Source organism: Drosophila biarmipes, unplaced genomic scaffold (assembly GCF_025231255.1).
Source record: "Drosophila biarmipes strain raj3 unplaced genomic scaffold, RU_DBia_V1.1 ptg000019l, whole genome shotgun sequence".
Lineage (NCBI taxonomy): Eukaryota > Metazoa > Arthropoda > Insecta > Diptera > Drosophilidae > Drosophila > Drosophila biarmipes.
This window is the reverse complement of record NW_026114537.1, coordinates 4944763-4963611: the sequence shown is the minus strand read 5'-3', so window position 1 is coordinate 4963611 and position 18849 is coordinate 4944763. Positions and strand designations below refer to the sequence as shown.

Below are 18849 nucleotides of genomic sequence, written 5' to 3'. Positions count from 1 at the left end.
ACCATAAAAGAAATTTAAGAATGTTGCGGGAGTTCGAAAAGTTCCAGGTTCCTTTACCAGGAATCTAATGGTGGGCTCCTTTCCCATACATTATATCGATCTCCCCTATCGGCCTAATATCGATAGTGTACGTCGTAGTGTTAGAAATGTCCCGCCCAACCAGTTCTTATAAGTTCGCAACAGCACCATCAGTAAAGGTAGCATACGACATATGATCCGATTGCATTGTGGCTGCGGGCGAAGCGCCGCAGACATCAAATCTATACTCAAGGCAAAATATAACGAAACGTATTCCGTTTTCGAAACTTTTGCAGCTCAGATTCTCGATCAAGTACAGAGGGTTCCTCCACAATATTGCCAGCTCCAGTAACTCCGTCCTGAAATTCCACTTTCTACGGCTGTCGACTCCCTCCTATCGACACAGAGGTTTTCTCGGCCGATTATCTTCCGGGATCTTTTCTCGGCGACATTACAGACAATCAGAGTCTAACACCCGTTGAAAATGTATTACATTTCAATTCAAAAATAAGTAACGAAGCTCATTCCATAGTTTTAAGATCCCACCTCGATGATGGCTTTTGCTCAGCCTGAAAAACATTTAACTGAGTTCTTCAAAAACAAGCGATTGCAGGTGAACAGTAGCACATAATTCTGGAGTTGCATTAAAGGAACTTCAAAGCTTTTTCATGGATTTTAACTTGCTTACATTTTTCCGGCGTTAATATTGAGAATTTGGACCCTGTGATCTGTGTTTAAAGAGGTACCGCCCCGTGCGTATATGTCCACTTTTCCTACAAATTATAGTAGACGAGTCGAAGGAAGCAGTTGTGCTCCCAACCTTTTATAGCTGCATTCTCCTAACCTTCTTTTCCGGCAGTGCCGTTGACTGCGTATGTGTTTATCTTCGCTGTTATTTGTGCTGAGTTGTTTAACTCCTGACACTATCTCAAAGTCTAGTGTTGCAACGGCAGAGCCCATCTGACGATCCTTACTGAAGGTTTTTCGATGCTGTTGAGCCACTACAGAGCCATATGGTTCTTTACAGTGGTAACCTTCCAGATACGATCGGTTCGCGCAGGAAATTGCTAAGCACTCATTCTCCTTTGTTGAATAGTTTTTTAAGCAAAATTTAGCCTTTGGCTTAAGAGATTACTTTTTCGCCTCTTTCCTTCTGGGTCAGAATTAATGATGTCGCTGACATCTGTTCATAGGATGACATTTCTGATGAAGTCTGGGCATGCTAGTACCGGCTAGCCCGCCACGAGTCTTACCCTACGCCATCTGGTGCTTTCTTGAAAAGTCTGGCACAATTCGGCGTTACCAAGCCGCAAATCCCATGGATTTCCGCAGGTCTTTGACGGTCGAGAATAGTCCCAGTTTAGCGATGGTTACTATGGATTGCCTATTTCTTCACTAGTCACTCGATGTCCCAGGTACAGCATTACTTCTGCTCAGGTTTGCTTGCTTTAACCTTTGGAACACTATTCTTTTCCTAGTGTTCTTATAGTATGCGTCCAACCATTTTTTTGTCTACCAGTAGGTATGCGATTGCGTGAGGTGACATTTCGAGTCCAATTTATTCGTCCAAAAACCGGCCAAATGGAGTTCAAACGTCATTACCCTTCTGGAATAGACCTTTTTCTGGGACGGTAAATACCGTGTATTGACTGCTCATTTCATCCAGTGGGATCTGATGGTATACACCCTTTAGGTTCAATTTGCTGATGCGCGGCGATTCTAATTTTCGTTTTACTTATTACAGCGCGTGTCTGGCCCGGTTGGTCTCGGTGTTTCCACACGCTAACTCCAATAGCTAACTCCGTATTAGCGCGTCGGCGCTTTCACTCGCTCATCGCTAACTCCTTCCTGTATCTCTAGATGCTCTGGCGACCCTCGGCTCTGCTCTCTCCTCAACGCGTCGGCTCGAGGAGACTTGTCACGCATTGGACTTGCAGAGAGATCGGACGGGCTTAGGGAATCGTCAAGGTTTAGGTCTTCGATAATTATTTCTGCAACACTTTCCAAATAACCGATATTTTCGAATTTTTCCACTGATTCTAATTTATAATTATATACAATTATATTACAAGTATATTTGTTAAAACACAGAACAGCAATTTCTACTTGAGAATAGCAAAATTTGTTTTGTCCCTTGAAACTGTAACGAACACGGCAACGTGTGCGGCTATCTGGCAGCGTACTCTACCTACACGGTCGGCTGTGCTCAGGGAAAATGGGAATGGGGTTTTGCTACCTAGAGAACCGCGGCTTCACATAAACTTAAATAGTAGACAGAGTAGGGAACTATTGACTAACTAAACCAAAACTCAAAGAATCTAATTTTATACTAAGTGAGAGAAATTGCAAATGTCATTTAATTCCGTTTCAAAACCCACCCAACCTTGCATAGGCTCGCTTTGCATATGTGGCCAATGCCTTCATTAATGGTGCACAGTTACTTCAGGTGTCCTAATTCGCAAAAATGTACTCCACTTTATACTTCATTCACAAACACGTACCAAAATTCAATTAAATACAAGTTGCCCATGGCGGCTGCTTATGATTTTCCTAACGTTAGCTTGCCCATGGCAAACTAACCATATAATGGGTACAAATGACTTCATTTATGTTCTTCGTTCAAAAATTTACGTTAACATTTAAGTTTTAAAAAAAATTAAGGTAATCTTTAACAAAATAGTACGGGTGTCGAAACTTGAATCTATTGTTATTATATAATTAAATTACTTGGCTCAGATTGATGTTAACATACCGTCGGCTATGCCGTACTTTCAATATGAATACTTTAAATCTTTAAATCAGCAGTGGACAGGCCTGTGGACGGTATGTGTATGCTGAGTAAACTTTAAAATGTTATTAGTTAACAGTCAATCTAAATTTAAAATCTTTTCTAAAAAACTACAAAAGCGACGCAACAGTCAGATCGACTGCCGAGATCGAGGGTGAATCCTTAGCTGTGTGGCGGCATATTTAACAGCTAGAACAAGAGTCCGGGGTGCCTGCTTATCCGGGACACACTCGTTTTGGACGTGGAGATATTTAACCATTAGTCCGGCGTTAGGCTACTCAACTGGCAACTGGACAGAAGAACATGGCGAACAACACGTGTATGGATCTAGGAATTGCAAACATAATAACTAACTAGTCAAGGCTGGGTTTACTTTCACATACGAGTACCTTAAATTTTCCTTACGTCTTACAACGGTTGGAAAGCTTGGCTCGAAACTTAAATTACCACTGATAAACTGTATGTGGCTCGGCTCGAGTAGTCCGGCTCCACGTGTTGGCAACCGGAGTGGGCCAAACCGAATAGCAGGCGGTTTCATCAAATATCGCTGCGCACCCCTAATTCCGTTTATCAATTAGTACACATTTATTGAAAACTATTAAATTCCCTATGCTCACCTAATAAGTTTTTCAACTACAGTTGGAGTTTGCGATCGGTTCAAGCGAAATTACGCCAGCCGTTGTTGTCTGGTTGGGCGGCTATTAAGCCCGATGCGGTGCATATACTTGAATATATACACACGTGGACTTAGCACTTCTTTGCAAAATTTGATTAGAATGTGCTTTGATTAGTATGTGCTTCGGCCGAAAGATCAGAAATAAGAGAACGAAAAAACGCAAATGGCGGGTGCAAGCCCTCTGACAAGCAGTGTTAAAAAATTCTAAATGATCGTTTGGTATTTTCTAGGATGTGTGTTGCCACAAGGTTGCGGAACAAGTAGCTCTTTTTTATATGTAAAAAAAATACAAGAATCTTTTCCTAATAATTTCACACTCCTACAAAAAGTATTAAAAATTTTTAGGATATACGAAAAAAATAATTTAAACGAATCTTATTCCCCCTTTAGCTCAAATGTATTTAAAAGAACTCACAGGCGCATATATTGTTTTTAGTATTCTTAATTTCATTGATTGATTTTTTTAGATTTGATTAGTCGCACATTTTCTTTGTTTAACTAAACGCCTCGCCGTTATTTTAATCTATTTAAATAAAAGGCAACCATAACCAATGTTGTAAAATGGGTGAACAAAGGAATTCATTTTTTTTACTAATTGCCAAAGAGCGAAATAGAAAGTTGTTTAAAGCCAAAAATTCATTTAAATTTTGCCAAATTATTAAAAAGGAAGTTGAAAATGACTTCAATATTTTTCTGATCGTTTCTTAAACAGCTATATTTTAGAGTCGTCCGATTTTTATTACATTTAATTCGAAAGTATTAAAAATATAACAAATTATATTCCCAATAATATAAGATAATATGTCATAATATGTGCTTATGTCGAATTTTTTGTCAATTTTGTTCTTAATTTATAGTTCTGAGAGTAAAATACTGTAGGTTGGCGTGGGCAAGTGCGTTGAGTCAGAGGATGGTAAGGGTAGAACTGATTGCGAACTATATTCTTTCAGAGTCGATTCCGAACCGAATCCCTGTTGGATCACTTGAAACCCGATTACAAAACGATAAGTTGGTTGGAAATCAGTGTGACCAGGCGACTTGGGACTTGGAGGGCGTTCAAATATGATCACCGATTGATGGATCGTTGTGACCAGATTTTTCGTGGGTTGGCGCGCATTTAAAAAACTAGCCTTACTTTTGTTTTCTATGTTTGTTTATTCTTAGTTATACTCATATTGAACTTTAAAAAATATAATCAATTTTGACATGATTTCAGGGTCATGAGGGAGATTCGAGCTCACTCACAGCGACAGCGCATTAACCAGGAAGAAAGGGGTCCGGCGACACCCGGAATACCACTGCCCCATACATCCACACTTCGCTCCCGACGGCACCTGGCCAATATGCTCATCGCATCGGCAGTGGTCTTCATAGCCTGTTGGTCCCCACACGTATTTTGCATATTTTACAAAAACTTCGGCAGCAAGCACCAGTGCAGTCAGATTTCCATTTACTTAAGCCTCCTTCTGGGTAAGTCTAATCCCCTGGTGCACAAGGACCAAGACCACCCACTTATCAACAAACCTTTTTCAGGCTACTTTTACTCGGCCATCAGTCCGGTGATCTACTGTGCGCTCAACCATAATTCGCTTCGACAATCTCCCTGCGCACCAATCATCCGCCTGCGATCCATGCAAAAATTCCTCAGGTCGCGCTTCCGGACGCACACCGTCCCGCCACCTCCATCGTCCACCAACGAGGCGGCATTGGGTGCCTTTAACCCAAAGCTGATCAAGCTGACACCGAAACAGTATAGAGCTCAGGCCTCTTCGCATTATCTCTACTAGTGAGATTTTCTAACTAATTTTTATATACACACATACACATTTATGTACGCTCATACCAGATTTGTTCCTAAGGAATTACTTTTGTAATGTAAAGTAATTCTAACGAAAACTGGTTTCATTGTCAATCAAAAAATTACTGTCTAACATTGAATTATTTTTGAATTACTTTACTTCCTTCTAAGTGTTACATACTTTTCGACGAATATAGTAAATCCTTTTACTCTAGGAGCAACGGGTATAATAATGACATTGGAAAACCAAATCATTTTTTTCAAATTCTATGAAAAGCAAGAGAGAACGTTATAGTCGAGTGCCTCGACTATCAGATACCAGTACTTAACTAAAGGAAGGAAGATGCAGAAAAGCGAATTTGCAAAGTACCACTTACCCGCGATTTTACACAGAGTAGGCGTGGTAAACCTTTTTTAGTTCAAAACATAGATGTTGACGAGCCAAATACATTTTAGCTAAAATATTTTTGTGTGTGTTAGAGTAGGCGTGGTATATTCGCCTGATAAAAAATTCGCTGCGTTGAGTTCTTCAAAAACAAGCGATTGCAGGTGAACAGTAGCACATAATTCTGGAGTTGCATTAAAGGAACTTCAAAGCTTTTTCATGGATTTTAACTTGCTTACATTTTTCCGGCGTTAATATTGAGAATTTGGACCCTGTGATCTGTGTTTAAAGAGGTACCGCCCCGTGCGTATATGTCCACTTTTCCTACAAATTATAGTAGACGAGTCGAAGGAAGCAGTTGTGCTCCCAACCTTTTATAGCTGCATTCTCCTAGCCTTCTTTTCCGGCAGTGCCGTTGACTGCGTATGTGTTTATCTTCGCTGTTATTTGTGCTGAGTTGTTTAACTCCTGACACTATCTCAAAGTCTAGTGTTGCAACGGCAGAGCCCATCTGACGATCCTTACTGAAGGTTTTTCGATGCTGTTGAGCCACTACAGAGCCATATGGTTCTTTACAGTGGTAACCTTCCAGATACGATCGGTTCGCGCAGGAAATTGCTAAGCACTCATTCTCCTTTGTTGAATAGTTTTTTAAGCAAAATTTAGCCTTTGGCTTAAGAGATTACTTTTTCGCCTCTTTCCTTCTGGGTCAGAATTAATGATGTCGCTGACATCTGTTCATAGGATGACATTTCTGATGAAGTCTGGGCATGCTAGTACCGGCTAGCCCGCCACGAGTCTTACCCTACGCCATCTGGTGCTTTCTTGAAAAGTCTGACACAATTCGGCGTTACCAAGCCGCAAATCCCATGGATTTCCGCAGGTCTTTGACGGTCGAGAATAGTCCCAGTTTAGCGATGGTTACTATGAATTGCCTATTTCTTCACTAGTCACTCGATGTCCCAGGTACAGCATTACTTCTGCTCAGGTTTGCTTGCTTTAACCTTTGGAACACTATTCTTTTCCTAGTGTTCTTATAGTATGCGTCCAACCATTTTTTTGTCTACCAGTAGGTATGCGATTGCGTGAGGTGACATTTCGAGTCCAATTTATTCGTCCAAAAACCGGCCAAATGGAGTTCAAACGTCATTACCCTTCTGGAATAGACCTTTTTCTGGGACGGTAAATACCGTGTATTGACTGCTCATTTCATCCAGTGGGATCTGATGGTATACACCCTTTAGGTTCAATTTGCTGATGCGCGGCGATTCTAATTTTCGTTTTACTTATTACAGCGCGTGTCTGGCCCGGTTGGTCTCGGTGTTTCCACACGCTAACTCCAATAGCTAACTCCGTATTAGCGCGTCGGCGCTTTCACTCGCTCATCGCTAACTCCTTCCTGTATCTCTAGATGCTCTGGCGACCCTCGGCTCTGCTCTCTCCTCAACGCGTCGGCTCGAGGAGACTTGTCACGCATTGGACTTGCAGAGAGATCGGACGGGCTTAGGGAATCGTCAAGGTTTAGGTCTTCGATAATTATTTCTGCAACACTTTCCAAATAACCGATATTTTCGAATTTTTCCACTGATTCTAATTTATAATTATATACAATTATATTACAAGTATATTTGTTAAAACACAGAACAGCAATTTCTACTTGAGAATAGCAAAATTTGTTTTGTCCCTTGAAACTGTAACGAACACGGCAACGTGTGCGGCTATCTGGCAGCGTACTCTACCTACACGGTCGGCTGTGCTCAGGGAAAATGGGAATGGGGTTTTGCTACCTAGAGAACCGCGGCTTCACATAAACTTAAATAGTAGACAGAGTAGGGAACTATTGACTAACTAAACCAAAACTCAAAGAATCTAATTTTATACTAAGTGAGAGAAATTGCAAATGTCATTTAATTCCGTTTCAAAACCCACCCAACCTTGCATAGGCTCGCTTTGCATATGTGGCCAATGCCTTTATTAATGGTGCACAGTTACTTCAGGTGTCCTAATTCGCAAAAATGTACTCCACTTTATACTTCATTCACAAACACGTACCAAAATTCAATTAAATACAAGTTGCCCATGGCGGCTGCTTATGATTTTCCTAACGTTAGCTTGCCCATGGCAAACTAACCATATAATGGGTACAAATGACTTCATTTATGTTCTTCGTTCAAAAATTTACGTTAACATTTAAGTTTAAAAAAAAATTAAGGTAATCTTTAACAAAATAGTACGGGTGTCGAAACTTGAATCTATTGTTATTATATAATTAAATTACTTGGCTCAGATTGATGTTAACATACCGTCGGTTATGCCGTACTTTCAATATGAATACTTTAAATCTTTAAATCAGCAGTGGACAGGCCTGTGGACGGTATGTGTATGCTGAGTAAACTTTAAAATGTTATTAGTTAACAGTCAATCTAAATTTAAAATCTTTTCTAAAAAACTACAAAAGCGACGCAACAGTCAGATCGACTGCCGAGATCGAGGGTGAATCCTTAGCTGTGTGGCGGCATATTTAACAGCTAGAACAAGAGTCCGGGGTGCCTGCTTATCCGGGACACACTCGTTTTGGACGTGGAGATATTTAACCATTAGTCCGGCGTTAGGCTACTCAACTGGCAACTGGACAGAAGAACATGGCGAACAACACGTGTATGGATCTAGGAATTGCAAACATAATAACTAACTAGTCAAGGCTGGGTTTACTTTCACATACGAGTACCTTAAGTTTTCCTTACGTCTTACAACGGTTGGAAAGCTTGGCTCGAAACTTAAATTACCACTGATAAACTGTATGTGGCTCGGCTCGAGTAGTCCGGCTCCACGTGTTGGCAACCGGAGTGGGCCAAACCGAATAGCAGGCGGTTTCATCAAATATCGCTGCGCACCCCTAATTCCGTTTATCAATTAGTACACATTTATTGAAAACTATTAAATTCCCTATGCTCACCTAATAAGTTTTTCAACTACAGTTGGAGTTTGCGATCGGTTCCAGCGAAATTACGCCAGCCGTTGTTGTCTGGTTGGGCGGCTATTAAGCCCGATGCGGTGCATATACTTGAATATATACACACGTAGACTTAGCACTTCTTTGCAAAATTTGATTAGAATGTGCTTTGATTAGTATGTGCTTCGGCCGAAAGATCAGAAATAAGAGAACGAAAAAACGCAAATGGCGGGCGCAAGCCCTCTGACAAGCAGTGTTAAAAAATTCTAAATGATCGTTTGGTATTTTCTAGGATGTGTGTTGCCACAAGGTTGCGGAACAAGTAGCTCTTTTTTATATGTAAAAAAAATACAAGAATCTTTTCCTAATAATTTCACACTCCTACAAAAAGTATTAAAAATTTTTAGGATATACGAAAAAAATAATTTAAACGAATCTTATTCCCCCTTTAGCTCAAATGTATTTAAAAGAACTCACAGGCGCATATATTGTTTTTAGTATTCTTAATTTCATTGATTGATTTTTTTAGATTTGATTAGTCGCACATTTTCTTTGTTTAACTAAACGCCTCGCCGTTATTTTAATCTATTTAAATAAAAGGCAACCATAACCAATGTTGTAAAATGGGTGAACAAAGGAATTAATTTTTTTTACTAATTGCCAAAGAGCGAAATAGAAAGTTGTTTAAAGCCAAAAATTCATTTAAATTTTGCCAAATTATTAAAAAGGAAGTTGAAAATGACTTCAATATTTTTCTGATCGTTTCTTAAACAGCTATATTTTAGAGTCGTCCGATTTTTATTACATTTAATTCGAAAGTATTAAAAATATAACAAATTATATTCCCAATAATATAAGATAATATGTCATAATATGTGCTTATGTCGAATTTTTTGTCAATTTTGTTCTTAATTTATAGTTCTGAGAGTAAAATACTGTAGGTTGGCGTGGGCAAGTGCGTTGAGTCAGAGGATGGTAAGGGTAGAACTGATTGCGAACTATATTCTTTCAGAGTCGATTCCGAACCGAATCCCTGTTGGATCACTTGAAACCCGATTACAAAACGATAAGTTGGTTGGAAATCAGTGTGACCAGGCGACTTGGGACTTGGAGGGCGTTCAAATATGATCACCGATTGATGGATCGTTGTGACCAGATTTTTCGTGGGTTGGCGCGCATTTAAAAAACTAGCCTTACTTTTGTTTTCTATGTTTGTTTATTCTTAGTTATACTCATATTGAACTTTAAAAAATATAATCAATTTTGACATGATTTCAGGGTCATGAGGGAGATTCGAGCTCACTCACAGCGACAGCGCATTAACCAGGAAGAAAGGGGTCCGGCGACACCCGGAATACCACTGCCCCATACATCCACACTTCGCTCCCGACGGCACCTGGCCAATATGCTCATCGCATCGGCAGTGGTCTTCATAGCCTGTTGGTCCCCACACGTATTTTGCATATTTTACAAAAACTTCGGCAGCAAGCACCAGTGCAGTCAGATTTCCATTTACTTAAGCCTCCTTCTGGGTAAGTCTAATCCCCTGGTGCACAAGGACCAAGACCACCCACTTATCAACAAACCTTTTTCAGGCTACTTTTACTCGGCCATCAGTCCGGTGATCTACTGTGCGCTCAACCATAATTCGCTTCGACAATCTCCCTGCGCACCAATCATCCGCCTGCGATCCATGCAAAAATTCCTCAGGTCGCGCTTCCGGACGCACACCGTCCCGCCACCTCCATCGTCCACCAACGAGGCGGCATTGGGTGCCTTTAACCCAAAGCTGATCAAGCTGACACCGAAACAGTATAGAGCTCAGGCCTCTTCGCATTATCTCTACTAGTGAGATTTTCTAACTAATTTTTATATACACACATACACATTTATGTACGCTCATACCAGATTTGTTCCTAAGGAATTACTTTTGTAATGTAAAGTAATTCTAACGAAAACTGGTTTCATTGTCAATCAAAAAATTACTGTCTAACATTGAATTATTTTTGAATTACTTTACTTCCTTCTAAGTGTTACATACTTTTCGACGAATATAGTAAATCCTTTTACTCTAGGAGCAACGGGTATAATAATGACATTGGAAAACCAAATCATTTTTTTCAAATTCTATGAAAAGCAAGAGAGAACGTTATAGTCGAGTGCCTCGACTATCAGATACCAGTACTTAACTAAAGGAAGGAAGATGCAGAAAAGCGAATTTGCAAAGTACCACTTACCCGCGATTTTACACAGAGTAGGCGTGGTAAACTTTTTTTAGTTCAAAACATAGATGTTGACGAGCCAAATACATTTTAGCTAAAATATTTTTGTGTGTGTTAGAGTAGGCGTGGTATATTCGCCTGATAAAAATTCGCTGCGTTCAAAGCTAAGAAATCTTAGTCTGTAATTTCAATTCTGTATCATTGATTGTGATATCAGCGTTCAAATAAACGGTGAACGAAAAAGTTGTATTTACAAGGTGAGTTGCAAAGTAAACAGGACTTTTTAATCTAGCGCCATCTAGTGGCGCTATCTATATGTCAACTGGTGCGTTAGAATAGCTATCGTTTATTCATTATTTATTATGAGCTTCGAACAAAGAGCCAACATTATATCATCATCATCATCGATCGACGCTTGTGTCCGACTATTTGACTAAAAATCACATTTTAACCATCAACCACTCCCGTATTCACCTGATATGGCACTGTGCGACTTCTACCTTTTTGGAAAAATGCATTTGCCGATGAAAGGAAAGCGTTATGCAGACGTAAAGGCCATTCAAAAGGCTTGCACCGGAATACTGTCGACCATACCGGTCAACGAACTAAAACACTCGTTCGACATGCTTTTGGACCGTGCAAAACGCTGTATTAAAGCAGAAGGAGACTATTTTTAATAAAATAAATTGATTTTGCCGAAAAAACGACGGCGCTTTAGCCGGATGGGAAGGTTGCTGGGGACACACGGAAAACTATTGCCACCAGAACTTGATCAACATGCTCGTCGCATCGGCATCTTTTACAAAATCTGCAGCAATCGGCAGTAAGCAGCAGTCCAGCCAGATCTCCGTTGACCCATGCCTCCTCCTGGGTGCGTCAAATCCCCTGGTGCACCGTGACCAAAACCACTCACTAACAAACCGTTTTTTAGGCTACTTTTACTTGGCCATGAGTCCGGTGATCTACTCAACCATAATTCGCTTTGACAAACTCATCCTGTAATCCATACAAAACTTCCTGAGGTCGCGCTTCCGGATTCACACCGCCCCGCCACCTACAACTTTCAACTACGAGGCGGCATTGGGTGCTTTCAACACAAAGCTGATCAAACTGACACCAAAAATAACAATTAAAACGAGAAAAAACGTATAGAATTATAAAAAAGTATATTCACAATAATATAAGATAATATGTATATATTATTTGCCCACCAATTTTCCGATCGTTCCTATGACAGCTAAATGAAATAATCGACCGATTTTGATTAAATTTAATGCGAAGTTTAGAACTCATTAAAAAAAAGCTTATTTTCAAGCGTAGAAGGTTATATGTTTAAAAACACAAAGGATTTAATTTTTTGTATATTATTTTCCCATCAATTTTTCAATCGTTTCTATGGCAGCTATTGATAAAGTATTCAGATTTTGATCGAAATTCAGAACTAGTTAAAATTAGCTATTTTCAAGTGTAGAAGATACCAAAGATATAATTATTTTATTTTTTGTTTCGCTTATTATAGTTTGCGTTTGAGAAACGGACAGACATTCTGCCGGACAGACGGACATGTGTAGATCGACTTGTCTAGTGATGCTGATCAAGAATATATATACTTTATGGGGTCGGAAACGTCCCCTTCACTGCGTTGCAAATTTCTGTCTGAAATCATTATATCCTCTACAGGGGAATAAAAATGTGGTAGCTTGACGGCTTCTAGTGTTGTGGGCGTGGCACCCTTCTGAAACGAACTGGCGCTACGCAAGAAACTCAAGAATCTATGTACATGCCTGATCCCAAAATTTTATAGTTTCCAAGTCCTCAGCTTTTATACGAATAGATAGACAGACGGGCAAGCAGACGGACAGACGGAAGAAGAATATTTATACTTTATTTGGTCGAAAACGCTTCCTTCTATCTGTTACATATCCTTCTACCCTACGAGTAACAGCTATAATAAGCAAGGGAGAAAACTTTAGTCGAGTGCCTCGAGTATCATTTAAACCTTAATTAAAGGGAGCCAAAGGGAGATGCAGAAACACAAGCAAAAAAGAGAGATTGTAAAGCACACCCTACGCGTGATTTCAATATTTCGTTATAAGGGCGTCACTCTGATTAAAGCGTTATGGGCGATTGTGACCGTTAGAGTCGGTGTGGCAAACTTTTTTTAAGTCAAAACATATTTGGGCGTAACAGAGAACGCCTGTCAAATTTGCTCCAGAGGCGAGGGACACTACGAGCTATATCATATGTTGTTTAGTCTTTAAGCTAAAATATTGTACCATGTTCAATGAACATTGTTCATAAGCGCTAAGTACACGCTTTTAGCCAAGTTAAACAAACAGAAATGATATACAACATTTAAAACTATTCTCAAATGCATGCCTATCAAAATATAAATATTTACATCTAAAAAAATTAAAAATAAAAAATTAATATAGCACACACACATAATTATTGTATACATGTTCTATACACTTTAAATAACGTATGGTAAACTGAACAGGGTTTCTAGTACAATTCAAGCTTCCAAAGCGTAGAGCCCCTTGATTGTTATCGTTTTAGTTGTAAGAGCCACCCAAAAGAGCAACCGTTGAGTCTGACTCAGGATAGCAATTTAGCGTTTCAAAAAAAAAACGTCGTTATTAAATTTTTTTCTCAGCTGGACTGTCTGGACTGAAGGGTTGAATATGTGTGTTACTAGATTATACCCGTTTTTTCATTGAGTAAACATTTTTTTAAGTTCGTTTCACGAGAAGGGGTCTGTTTCAGTTCGTTAGTCTGAAGTATTATTTTCTTATTTTTGAATTGGTCACTTGTTCCATTTTCTTTATGGCTCGAATTTGAGGATATATTTAGTAAGGAATTGTGGGCTAAGAATATTAAGAAAAGTTGGATATAGCAGCTATAAATATAAATTGTAAATGTGGTATCATTGGAAGGCCTGTTCTTTTGGCTTTAACTTGTTTGTACACCATTTTTATATGAACTGCAATGCCTTCGACTATCCTTAAAATTAAAATATTTAAAAACGTACTTCCTCGGTAAATAGTATAAGAATCTTTTCATCTCAAATCGATTAGATCTTATGTTTTTTTTTACTTTATTCCTAATATAAAATTGCATATAAATTAAAATTGTTCTTTATTGAGCTACAGAATATTATTAGGTGGCGTCAACTTTTATTTGAATGTTGAAATGGTTTATCGAATTTGATAATGACAGAAATTAATTCCAAACTTGTTTTTCTAATGGCGTTTAAAGGGAAATTTCATAGTAAATTATTTTCGTAAGCAGCGCAAGTTTATTACGCGAACATGCCACGCCCATACTAACACCCAAAAGCCGAGCAAAGTTGTGGCTCGTAATGTTTATGCTACAGAAAAAGTTAATTAAAATATATTTGACTCGTCAATACCTTTTGATTGATCCAAAAAAATACTAACTGCAATGTAATTCATTCGTCAATACCTATCGACTGCTGCGAAAGTAAGTTTGACAAGCACACTGTAACGCTCTTGAACTCTCATAACTCTTAAATCTGTTTGTATTAGACAGAATTTAACCGCACCCTGCACACCACAAATTGGACAAGAAGTGGCCGGACATTATGCTGGCAGTGAACACGGCCTTATCGGAGTCCACCAGAGGCAATGGACGGCAGCGGCGATTGACGTAGTACGGTCCAAGGAACACCAGCTGTCCTATGCGGCAGAAGTATTCACTACAAAACAAGCTTCGAGGTAGGATGGTCTCTCCGGAGATCTGCAAAATACACCACATACATACATAGAAAGAGCGGACTATCCACGCGACCTTAAGTAATCACAAATACAAACCGCAAACAAGCAGACGGTGGACACAGAAGACGAAGAACAAGACGATACTGGAATATTGTTGCTGTGTGAAGAAGCCACAAACCGTTATCGAATCTCTACAAAAACAATTTCTTATCTTTATTACTACTATATCTTATCGAGGTAGACTTCAATTAATAGACTTGTCGTTGTTGCAAAACCGTAGAAATTGCAATGCTATCATGATTTTCATCAGATTCTTTGGTTCTCGTCAAGTATGAATAACTTCTTTTCAACATAGATTTAAACGTTCCTTTAATATTTTCTTGTTCACATCAACCTTTGCGCAGGTTACTATAACCTATATAATATTCTGTCATTTAAAATGTCTGTTAGCTATCTTCCGAATTAAATGATAAGATATCTTGAATCATTAGACTCGTAACTCTACTCATTTACTGTTATGTGGGCGGCAGAAAGATTTAAGCGCTTGAACCGTTTGTGGGCGTTTTTTTTTAGGTCAGTCGATAGATATTGTTGAAACAAAAACATTTCAGTTAAAATTTAGTTTCTATCATAAAAACTGTAGGCGCTACAGATTTCCGCGGGTTGTGGGCGTTAGAGTGGGCGTCGCACCCCGCTGAAACATAGCTTTTATAGTTTCCAAGATCTCAGCGTTCATACAGACAGAAAGAAAGACGGACACACGAACACGGCTAGATCGACTCGGCTAGTGATCCTGATCAAGAATATATATACATTATGGGGTCGGAAACGCTTCCTTCTGCCTCGTAAATACTTTCCGACGAATCTAGTATACCCTTTTACTCTACGAGTAACGGGTATAAAAATATATCACTGAAACTTACAAATAAACAAAAAGCACTAATTTACACTGTGTGTTTATGAAATTCTTTAACATTTGTTAAAAGTGTAAGTACAAAGTTTCATTAAAATATCTCTTGAGGGGGGTAAGTATTACATTTTTTTAATTGAATGCATAATATCAAAAGACTTAAAGTTAATTGAAGAAAAATTTTCGAAGATTTGGGTATTTTTATATCTGCCGGATTTTCGTTTTACACTAGATTTTTATGTGTTAAAAACTCCTTCACTGCGTTGCAAACTTCTGACTGAAATTATTATATCCTCTGCAAGGGTGTAATAAAAAAAAAAACTCGGCAGCGTTGTTGGGTGATAATTATTATGTAACGAATATATTATCAATGAATAAAATGAAATGTAATTATTTAAAGACCATAATTAAATATAAATGTATTATAAATAGGAAAAAAGATTTTAAGAAACCCGTAGTACAGCTTGCAACAAATTGGCTGGTTTTACTGACTGTTTTTTTTACCCACTTTCTGACTATAGTAATTATATTAAACATATTTTGCTTATTATTCCTATGTCAGCTATATGAAACAGTTGTCCGATCCAGCTCGTTCCAACCTAAGTATAAACTTTTCAAGAATCATTCACTGTGTTGTAAACTTCTGACTGAAATTATTATAGCCTCAGCAAGGGCTTGGTGATAATTTTTTGAAATTTATAAACTAATTTTAAAGTTATGTCAATTCCTATTTGAGATTGTTGTAAAAAACTGTTAAATGCAAATATCAATATCATAATATCTGAAGAATAAGTGTTAAGATTTTTTTTACCAAACAATTGTGTTTTCCACTTCAAAGTATTCAACAAAATTGAAGTTAAAAAAATAAAACTCGACATCGTTGCCTGGGGCTAACTATTATCCAACGAATGAACTGGGATTATTGGATTTCTAATGATCCAGCACCGAGTTATGAGGGGCACCACAATTCAACTTTTTTCGAGACAAGTCCGGACAATTGCTACTATTGCCATATTTTTTTTTATATTTCTTTGTAAAAAATGAAAAGAAAAAAACTTGAACTGCGATTCTTATACTTTAATGTACCATTCGTTGAATAAATACGTATCACGATAATAATCACAAAAACATGGTATTTTTCGTATGGTTTGACCTTACTCCGCCAAAAAAAATGGCTTGTCCCTCAGGCTTATACATTTTTAAGGGCTGGAAAAAAATTACGTTAAAAGATCCTGGACTACTTCGAAGGGCGTAGTCTTCAGGGAGGACAACTTCAGCGAAGACAACTAGGCGTTTCGGCTAAACAAGAAGTGCACACGCTGAAACGAGCAGATAGGTACCGCCTTTAATTGCCTCGACGGTAAGCGGTTCCCAAAAACTCTCTGCATTCTCCCAAAAGAATTGTCGAATTTGCAAATATGCAAAAAATCTATTTCATGTGACAGCACCACACATCCATGATAGAATATCTGCCGCATTCTGGCGTTCTTGTCATTCATTAAGTTTTCTTTGCAAGAGACAAAAATGACGGGGGTTAATGGATCCATGCAACTACGATTTTACAACCTGACCAACAATGAAGAGTGCACGCTGGAGGCACAATTTGCGCATGTTGTATGTAAGTAATCTCTGACAATAAAAAACCCACATTCTTCAAAGGCGCAACTTTTAACATATACTTTTGACATACATATACTATGGCGATAGCAAGCAACACGTATTTGGTATTAGCCTTTCCAAGACTACAGAAGCAAACGATGATATACTTGGTGAAACTTCTGAACCAGCCTGCGGAAGGCATGAAATGAGATTCAATATATATACATACATGTATGTATGTGTAGAAGATGCAGTTTCTACACTTTCCAGACCTCCATTGCTTATGGGCATTTTGACAAATAATTATCCATGGACTCGCATATTGTACAAAAGGGCAAGGTCAATGATGTAGCAATAAGGGTGCTGCGATAAAAATTGCTAGTTACTTTTCCGCTTGTTTTATACATATGTAGGTGTTTGGCTTACCATTCTATGTTTTCCATTATACGGCATCTAAGGTCCAAATATATTGAAAATTTGTTCCATTTTGGCAGTTTCTTGGCGGGCAATCTCTCCTCTCACCTCTCCTGCGTCTCGTGGTACAGTTTCGAAGCCGTTAAGAATCTCCTGCGTAGTTTTTGTAGGAAAAAGGGCGTGCCAGTGCGAATAATGGCAGAACGAAGTAGAAGAAGTATACTAATTTATTATTAAATTGCTAAGTTAATAATTCAAAGCCCTTGTCAGTAGACTCCTGTGTCCGGTTGCTTCCCACAACCGTGTTAAACATGTCGTGAAAGTCCGGCCCACCGATATATTCTCGGACAAATTGCGGAGGTGAAACTCCGGTAGTCTGGTGGGTTTCAAATTGAATTTGAATGCCATGCAATTCAGTGGTATTTGCGTTTTGGCTCTGGCCACTCCCCTTGTATCTTCTCTCTCTGAGCAAAGCTGCATTACTATTTTGGTGTTTCTTCACTCCAAAATATTCCAAACATGCTCCCATATGTTTCCGGGCCTTGTGGTGGTAAAAGCAATTTTCGGAGAGCGTAATGTAGTAGCCAATCCAGCAGCTAGAACTGCTTCCAACGCCATCACACTCTCATTACGATTTCCTCTAAACTAAAATATTTTGTATTTGGACTCATCCCCGAATAAAATTATTTTCATATTTCAGTCAAAATCTGCCATGTGGGCCACCCTTATTCTGAAGGTCCGATTTTCATCAAACTTTCGGACCTTCTGAACAGGACAGGGGTGGCCCACTTGGCAAATTTTGACTCTTCATTAAGGTGCTTTTTAGCGAATTCCGACTAACATGTTTTTCTATCTTATAAGAGTCTTCTTGCGGGGAGTTCTGCTGTGGAATCCGTAAGTTTAAGAGTTATTATTTATGTACGTAGTTGGTAAAATTTTTTTGATCTTTCTTTCTTGTTTCGAATGAGATTGCATGTAAATCAAACCAATTAAGCCTTATGGAGATAATTCTGCCATCGAAATCCATAATCACGTCGTCGCAGACATGTTTAGAAGAATTTGACAGTACATGGTTTTAGCGAATTCCGACTTTTTCTCTCTTATAAGAGGCTTCTTGCGGGGAGTTCTGCTGTGGAATCCCTAATTTTAAGAGTTATTGTTGATGTACGTGGTTGGTAAAAGTTTTTTGATCTTTCAGCTATCTCATAAAATTACAAAAAATTTTTGTCCTTTTAGTTATTAAATGGGGTCAGTTGCATGTTCATTAGGGTTTTTGCTCACTTTCCCGCATTAATGCGAACTGAATGTTGCGAATGAGATTGCTTGTAAATCAAACCAATTAAGCCTTA

At 38.7% G+C, this 18849-nt stretch overlaps 1 protein-coding gene and 2 long non-coding RNA genes across 9 annotated transcripts in view; 1 reads left to right on the top strand and 2 right to left on the bottom strand.

Moving 5' to 3' along the window:
• Positions 1-15067, top strand: part of LOC108021868 (G-protein coupled receptor 15) — a 231391-nt gene extending 216324 nt beyond the window's left edge. For 2 of the 4 annotated variants that reach the window (XM_050890264.1, XM_050890263.1), the window contains 3 exons: positions 4699-4952; positions 5016-5683; positions 14393-15067. In XM_050890264.1, the coding sequence (XP_050746221.1) occupies positions 4699-4952; positions 5016-5269 (508 nt within the window). In that variant the 3' untranslated portion in view covers positions 5270-5683; positions 14393-15067. Of the gene's footprint in view, positions 1-4698; positions 4953-5015; positions 5684-10213; positions 14324-14388 lie in introns of all 4 variants that reach the window. The other 2 variants (XM_050890262.1, XM_050890261.1) reach the window with 2 other exon arrangements.
• Positions 1-17843, bottom strand: part of LOC127012078 (uncharacterized) — a 29257-nt gene extending 11414 nt beyond the window's left edge. The window contains exons 1-2 of the long non-coding RNA XR_007765548.1: positions 17513-17843; positions 17316-17449 (exon numbers count right to left, since the gene is read on the bottom strand). This is a non-coding gene — a long non-coding RNA (uncharacterized LOC127012078). The remainder of the gene's footprint in view (positions 1-17315; positions 17450-17512) is intronic.
• LOC127012077 (uncharacterized) lies at positions 2692-8941 on the bottom strand. 4 transcript variants are annotated; one of them, XR_007765547.1, is made up of 3 exons: positions 8622-8941; positions 8388-8561; positions 2692-3133 (listed from the first exon to the last, which is right to left on the bottom strand). It is a non-coding gene; the product is annotated as an uncharacterized LOC127012077 (long non-coding RNA). The 4 variants fall into 4 exon arrangements; XR_007765546.1 differs by having other exon boundaries at positions 2695-3133; positions 8394-8561; positions 8622-8918; XR_007765545.1 differs by lacking the exon at positions 2692-3133 and adding an exon at positions 7345-8331 and having other exon boundaries at positions 8622-8932.
• Positions 17844-18849: the final 1006 nt, after the last annotated feature.